The sequence below is a fragment of the Rousettus aegyptiacus genome, unplaced genomic scaffold (assembly GCF_014176215.1).
Source record: "Rousettus aegyptiacus isolate mRouAeg1 unplaced genomic scaffold, mRouAeg1.p scaffold_m13_p_5, whole genome shotgun sequence".
Taxonomy (NCBI): domain Eukaryota; kingdom Metazoa; phylum Chordata; class Mammalia; order Chiroptera; family Pteropodidae; genus Rousettus; species Rousettus aegyptiacus.
The window spans coordinates 99,675,679-99,683,864 of NW_023416308.1; the positions used below are offsets into that span (position 1 = coordinate 99,675,679).

An 8,186-nucleotide genomic window follows, 5' to 3' on the forward strand; every position below is an offset into this window, starting at 1 on the left:
AAAAAAATACACATATAAGTGGATCTAGGCAGTTCAAACCCATGTTGTTTGAACTGTGGTTGTTCCATTTTACAGAATATTTAGAATCTAATGATACAATAATATTAATCTATTTACATTAGATTAGCCAGAGAATCACATAGCATCAAAGTAATCATAAGATTCAATCTTTCTATTAAATACAATTCCACAATATTTATTGAGCATCTACTTGGCCACTGAGAATATCAAAAATAAGGCAGATTTTTTGCCTTCAAAAAATGTAGTCTTATCAGGGAGAGAGAATAAAGTGAAAACTGCAGAGTCAGAAATGGTACAAGATAAGACAGCCACAATGGGCCTTAATGTATTAATGAGCTTGAACTGTATTCTGTAGGGAATGAAGAGCCACTGAAGGGTTTTTTTTTTTTTTTTAGATTAACTTTATTGGGGTGACATTTGTTAATAAAATTATATAGGTCACTGGGGTTTTTAATAGGGTAGTTAAAACAGCAGAATTCTGGCTGTGGTGTGGGAGTGGCACAGACATGAGTTAGGAGGGCTTTGTAGCAGTCCTGGTAAGAAATATCAACTGAATTAAAACTGGGGTAGCTAGATGAAATGAGTAGAAAGGTTCAAGAAATATATATAGGCTAAAATCAAGCTTGGTGATTGAATGAGTGGAGAGAGGAAAAGAAAGAGAGAGAGAAAGAGAGAGGGAGGGAGAAAGGAAAGAGATCTAGGATGATTCCTGTTTCTGGCTTACAAGTTCCCTGGGTGGATGGGATGATACTGCCACGAAGCCTAGGAAAGCAGGAAGATCAGGTTTATGGATGGGGAAAAGAATCATTCAGGGTGATGTTTTTTTTTGGAGGGTGGTAGTGGAAGGGAAATATTCTTTTATGCATGTAAATAACATATATACATATTTATCAAAACCAAAAAAAAGTACCAAAGAACTTATGCTAAAAAAAAACTAGTCTATTGTTCTAAGCCCAATAAATTTTTAAAAACTTTAGTTATTTCTAGAAGTTAATTCTAAATGTTTATGCCTGTAGTTCCCGATTTATCAATTTTACATCTATCTATTAATACCCTAAAATAAAAGTATAATTTAAGCAATACTTAAAATTCCCTCTTCCCCAGTCTTCCTCCTCCTAATGGTTAATAGCTCTATTAGTTTTAGTTCTAATGAGTAGCCTGCAGTTTTAAATAATATACTTAAACCTCTACTTCTTGCTTCACCCAACTGCAGTCACTACTTGATTCTCCCCTCAATCTAAGAAAAAGATATTAGCAATCCTACTCTTTCTTTCACCTTCCCCGACTCCCACCTTCATTCATCAACACTTTTATCCTGTCAATTTATTAACATTTACTGAAGTCAGTGAACACTGTGGGTCATCCAATGGAAAGGTCCAGCAGACAGTTGTGCAAACAAGTCTGAAAGTACAGTGGGAGATGTCACAGATAGAGACATTCAGGTTTGGGAATTAGGGGTACACACAGGTAGTCACTAGAAACCACAACAGTGCATGCAAGAGAATTCACAGAGTGAGAAGAGCAGTGGGCCAAAAATGAAGCTTGGAGAATATCATATTTATTGGCAGGCACAAGAGTCATCAAAGGAGAGAAAGAGACAAGGATTACAGGGACAATCAGGGCAGACTATGAAAAGCCAAGGGCCCAATTTCAAGAATACATATTTCTCGAATACTCACTCAGATATCAGCCAGTATTTTTTGCAATGTCTTCTCCATAGTGGATCATGACTTGATAGCTGGCTAAGTCTTCGACTGACATAGCAACAACTGACCATAAGCAGATTCATAGTTAGAAAAAAAAAAATAAGAAAACAATTTAAAATAAAGATGAAAATATTCAAAGTTAAGTTTTGTTCTATTCCTTTTGCTTTCCTTATTTTACATTTTCTACCCTTGTAAGTACAAAACAATATTTTCTAAAAACTGTTTAATGTGTTAGCTAATATAATTACCTTGTGAGTACTGAAATCTTAACTACTGGAGTTTGCAAATAACCCCTCAACTCTCTACAACTACAATTTTCATATGAAAGTCTATAAAACCTATAAACCATTGGAGTTAATTTCAAATTAAAGAGCCTTCATATATTTATTATTGGAACAATAATCATTTCTGCGTATAGGAAGAAATGTTATTCAGGTGAGACAAAGTGGCTTTTCTTTTTTTTGGAAGATCTGTGAAACATCTGATATTAAATATACATACTTTTTGTTTATTTTGTTTTAATCTTTTCTGAAAGGAAAGAAATACTGCAGCCAAAACCACTTTTTAATTATAGCGACTACTGGAGAGCCCATCTATAAAGTGTCAGATTCATAACAATTCTATTTCAATTTCCATAGCTATTCAAGTTAGTATCAACTGCTCAAAAAACATGGAATGTTAGAAACAATTTTCTTATTATATATTTGTAATAGAATAGTGCTCCTATCCTGTAAATTTTACCCTACATATTTAATTTGCAAAAAAAATAAAATAAACCTAAGATTAGGAAAACGAATTTCTGTCCTTTCAGATGAGGAATCATAAGTTATAGAATAGAACGTAGAAATTGAAAGATCTCACTTATACAATAGCTAATCGACTAAGGAAATCTTAACTCACATGAAAAGTTTGTAAAGGCCTTGAGTGGAACATGTTAAAAACCAATTGATTGTAAACAGAATAAATAGCCTTTGTTTCATTTTCAGATTTTAAACAAAATTTATCCTCATCCTATTCTGCCAAACTCACAAAATACACAAACTAACATTTGCAAATGCCAGAATCCCTCCAGTTTTGTGATTCAGAGTCCATTCCCTCTTTTCTTGATCCCTGTCCCTGTACTGTCCCAAGAATTAAACAACATAAAAGAATTTCTGGAATCAGCATCAAAGGTAATTTTGATGCACGTCAAGCATGAGAACTACTGTTCTAGAGATTCTAACTCAATTGGCTTGGGGTGAGATCTGTACCTTGGGCATGTGTACGTTTGAAAAGTGCCACATGTAATTCTGATACACAGTGAGGGTTAAGAATAACTAGTACACAATAAATCACCCTGAAATGGCGAAGCAGATTTAAACTATGCAGCTGATATCACAAAATGACCCTAAGGAACTAATCCAATCCAACTCAATCCAGTTAGGCAAATATATGTACCAAAACCCAGAGTTTAGCAATGGGCAGGGCACTTGGCAAAGATGGGCTGTACAGTGCAGGAAGAAGTTTCAGTACACCAGAAACTTTTCTATGGATAAAATTTGATGGCATTTGTGATGGTAAATTTTATGTGTCAACTTGCCTGGGCTAAGGGATGCCCAGATAGGTCGTTAAACATTATTTTGTGGGTATATCTGAGAGGATTCTCCTGGAAAAAATTAGTATTTGAACTGATAGACTAAGTATACTAGGTGGCCCTCCCCACTGTAAGTGGGTATCACCTAATCCACTGAAGGCCCAAGTAGAACAAAAAGGCAGAGAAATGTTGGATTTGCCCTGTGCCTGACGACTTGAGCTAAGACATGTATTTTCTCTTGCCCTTGGCATTCCTGGTTCTCCGGCTTTCAGACCTAGACTGGAATGAATCTACGCCATCAGCTCTCCAGCTCTCAGCCCTTCGAATTATATCACCAGCTTTCTTGGGTGTCCAGCTTGCAGATGACAGATAGTAAGACTTCTCAGCCTCCACAATTCAGGAGCCAACATCTTACAATAAATCATATACATATATACATGTTGTATTGGTTCTGTTTTTCTCAAGAACCCTAATACAGTCCTCAACTCAGTTCACGTTCACAAACATTTATGGAGGGGTCATGTCATTTCTGTTTAGAAATCTGATTAATACCCAAAGCATTTAAAATGAAATCTGATCTCCTTACCTTGGCTCACAATGTCCTGCATAATCTCACTAGTCTCTTCTCAAGCCACTCTCCCTGTGAGTCACTCCCTACCCCTCCGCAATGCCAGTCTTCTTGCTCTCCCAACAGGCCATTCTATTGTCCAATAGGCTTCTGAACACACTGTTCCCTCTGGCCGAACTGCTTTATGGCATTCTTCATAAACGGCAGCTCCTTTTGATTTGAATTGATCATCCTCCCCCACCCACTCCTTAAGAGAGCAATTGATTTATTTTCTTCAAAGCACATAGCATGTCTTGTATTATGTACTTGTTTTCCATCTTGCCCACTAGACTGTAAGCTTCCTGCGCCTCATCTGTCTTGTTCATTATTGTATCCCCAACATTAACAGGCTGGCACACAGCAGGCACTCAAAAATATCTGTCAATAAATGATGAATACAAAGATAAACAAGACAGTCTTTACATTTAAGAAGTTCACAATCTATCTGGCATGGTAAATAAATTCTATAGAGGAAGGAAAAAGGTAGAGCACACAATTAGGAAAGGAGTCTTAAAGGAATTTCATCTTGCCAGGTTAAGAGGTCGGGGAGGACAAGGCATTTCAGGAAGGTCAACAGCTTAAGCCACAGAACAAAAGAACACGTGTGTGTGTGTGTGTGTGTGTGTGTGTGTGTGTGTTTGTCTGTGATGTGTGGTGTATGCTGGCAGAGGTCTGATTTGGCTAGAGTGAACTGTGCCAAATGATAAAGACCTGAAATGCTTCCAGAATTTAGGTTATAGTCCGCAAATCATGGGCATCATAAGTTTTTAAGAATGACAGCCAGATCTGTCTTAGATTACTCTGGGAGCCATGTAGCCCATAGATCAAAACAGTGTGTGTACGTGTGTGTTGGATTTGTAAGAGGCTATACAACAGAATATTTCAGATGGTAACAGTTTGCAGTTGGAAGAGCCTTTTCCAAAGAAAAGATACACTTCATTTGTTTTTGTTCAAGTCTGAGTAGGGAAAAGTTTATTTTCTAGAAAAAATAAGTGTTACAGGTACTAAAATGGATAGCAGTCAGAAACTGGAGTTGTCCCTCCGTTACCATTTAGGTCAACCAACAGCTAACAGTAACTCCAAAAAGGCTGTATATCTAAATGGATCTCTGACAACACAGGGCACAATGGCTAGAATCTAATGATTAATCCAAAAAACAAACGAAATCTCCTTTCAAATCGAAAGGATCTCGCCTACCCATCCTTAAGAGGGCGACTTCAACGAACGAATCTCGCCTACCCATCCTTAAGAGGGCGACTTCACTTCCTTTGCAAATATATGTGGTGGCACAAGAAAGACAGAGCCATGCCACCAGCTGTCAAGGGTATAAACAGCGCCATTTCTTTCGCCATCCCAGACAGTCCCAAGCGCTGAAGGAACTGGGCATTTAACCACTCTTACTAGCAACCGGTGTCTATTTTTGGAACAGGTGCTGGGAATCTGGGAAACCCAAAGCGTACAAGAGAGCAAACGGTCACCTGTATGGCACAAACGGAAGTCAGTACCAAAACACAAAATCCAACATGCAACCCTGAGGAGGGTTGGGAGAAAAACAATTACTCAGAACAAAAGTCCGAAAGTGTGCCCAGCCATATGTTACGGCGCCGCGGAAGTTGCACCTGGGGGTCAGTGGGTCGCCTGGCTTCTTCTTCTCAGGCGCCCCACCTGCCCATTCCAGGGCCCGACTCTGAAGTCTGGGGACCCAAGCAAAGAAGAGCGCTCGAGCCACAAAGGGCCTTTCCAAAGAGGCCAGGGCTGGGCCACATCGGGCGGAGACCAGCGGGTGGGGGAGGGGGCCGGGGTCGGTGGGGCGGCAGCGGGGAGCAGTACCTCCCCTCTTTGAACTGGGCCTCGCCGAGGCCTGGGAGAGAGGGTTCTCGTCGCTCCTGAAGCCTGGGCCTTGCACAGCAGGTAGACCTCAAAGCAGGGCCCTTACCGTCCCTGTCTCGCCTCGGCCCCCGGGTGGCTCTGCAAGACCACAGAGGTCCTGGCGTCACCTTCGGGTTGACGCGAGGAGTCCGCGTCCCATCCGTGAGCCGGGCCTCAGTCCCTCCTGCCTCACCGCCTCCTCCCGCCTCCGTAACCCCACGCCAGCCACGCGCGTCGTCCCATTACTTGATTAGGTCCCGGTAGTCCAAAAAGGATAAGATGAGGAGCAGGGGATCAGTGGGCAGCGATTCTAGGGTCAGAGGCGCTGACTCGGTCTCCACGGCCGCCATCTTGCCTGGCCCGGTGCAGGCCTGGCCCCGCCCAGACCCCGCCCCGACCCCGCCCTGGCCCCGCCCCCGGCGCCAGCGCCGGAGCCGCTCCCCGGCTGCTCGCACAGGTTTGTTATGTAACCGCCTGGACAGCCCCGCCCACAGGGCGGGCCGAGGGCCGGCTCTCGGGAAAGCTCCGCCCGCCGCTCCGGGGGCCCTGCGCCGGCGCCGTGGGAGCCCTCTGCGTCTCGCACCCCAGCTCAGCCAAGCTGCTCGACCTCTGTGGGGTTCCCACGTGCTCCCCTTCTGGTCTCTCGAGCTCTTCGCTGCCATTCTGGTCCCTGAATTTGCCCGTCCTGGACCCCTTTCAGTTCCAAAATCTGCCTGGGTTCCTCTAGTACCGCAAGCAAAATTTTACACCTGGTATCCTCGAAAACTGGCCGCAAATCTCGCACTAAATCCTTTCCTCCCTTGGCCCCCAAATCCATTGCTTCTTTCTGTTTTACAACCTAGAAGCCCTTAATGTCCCTTTGTCAACCTCCTTCGCCCTGCGTGTCCCTTCTGTACAGCTAAGTCCGAGCCATGCCCGCTAAGTGGGGGCATAGTTGGGAATCGGCCGCAGGCTCCTGGGAAAGGCTCTTCTCCCAAACTGGGGTAATCATCATCGAGGACCTAATTTTAACCCCAAGTTAAAAGTGCGCAGGGACTGAAACTAAGGGTCAGCCACTGTCCCTGAATTTAGTCGTTATGGTTATTTTTCGGCCTATTGGAGCAACGCCATATGTATAGTAAATGGATTTTTGTTTTGTTTTATTTTTGCCAGGGTTTAATCTCTGGTTAAGTAACAAGGTGTGAAGGGATGAGCTGATCTCCCGTCCCCACACCCCGCCTGGGGGGTAATTGAGGCAAGATTCATCCTTGCTAAAGTAGTATTAAAGTGCAAATAGAACAATTGTCACGGATTGTGAGCTAAAGAATACATCTCTTACCTTGCCTATTTCTTTCTTGTTCTTTGCTTTTCCAAAGGAAGTATGGTGTAAGGGGCTTTGAGGACTCTGATCAGACAGACCTGAACTGAACACATTTGTCATTTACTAGCAGCGTGAGATGATGTACTAACTAGTTAACTATGCCTAAATTCTATGAACCTGTGTACTCATCTTGAAAAACCATCCCTGCCCTAAAGTGGTTTATGGACTGTAATGAAGCTTCACTTAAGAGTGCCTGGCTAGATAAATATTCAATATATATTAATTTCCCAAGCCTACACATACATCTATCACTAAGTTTTCCAAACTTTTTCATATCCTGGAAAAAATATCCTCTTAAGTATTTGGAAAAGTGGAAATAATCCCCCCACTCACCAAAAACCCCACTCCATTTCCTCAATTCACCATACCATTAATGCTTTATGGTTTTGTCTAATATTTATAACCCTCTATCCCCCATACACCCCCACACATACACAGACAGTATTAATCATGTTTATTTTTTGTATCTTATGATGTTTTGACAAAACTAAAAATCTTGCTGGCTAGGGAGAGACTGCCCTAATTTCTAAAGGTAGCAAACAAATTACTTGGGAGCACACCACTCGTATGCAAGCCAACTGCCCCCTTTATCTAACTTTCACACACCAAGCTGATATTTCCCTTGCTCTAAATCATCCCAGGGCCCAGTACCAGGCAGCTAGATAAAAATCCTACAGCCCAAAGCCCACCATTTATTGTTCAAACTAGCCAATTCTCAGCTGTTTGCTCAGCCCTGCCTTGCCTTCCCTTTATTTGAAATCCCAATAAAGGCTCTGGCCTAAATTTTTCCCTTTGCTATTGCTTCTGCCTGCTGACCAAAACCTGATACTTCCACTGTGGCCCTGTGTGGAGTGTTGTGCCCCCTTCTCCAGGGAAATGTAAATAATATATATCTTCTTTCAATAGCATTGGCTTTGTCATGTTGTCACTCAGTGACCTCCATAAATTAAAACTCTATGGGTACAGACAAGACACTCACCAAGCAAAAAACAAAACAAATCCCTATGCTTACATCTCTGTACTTCCAAACTATCTACGCACATATTTAGA

At 42.2% G+C, this 8,186-nt stretch overlaps 1 protein-coding gene across 2 annotated transcripts in view; it reads right to left on the reverse strand.

Moving 5' to 3' along the window:
• The window catches only part of FBXO3 (F-box protein 3), a 30,040-nt gene extending 23,876 nt beyond the window's left edge, over positions 1-6,164 (reverse strand). For both annotated transcript variants that reach the window (XM_016147121.2, XM_016147120.2), the window contains exons 1-2: positions 6,023-6,164; positions 1,701-1,790 (exon numbers count right to left, since the gene is read on the reverse strand). In XM_016147121.2, the coding sequence (XP_016002607.1) occupies positions 1,701-1,790; positions 6,023-6,126 (194 nt within the window). In that variant the 5' untranslated portion in view covers positions 6,127-6,164. The remainder of the gene's footprint in view (positions 1-1,700; positions 1,791-6,022) is intronic.
• Between the last annotated feature and the right edge of the window lie 2,022 nt (positions 6,165-8,186).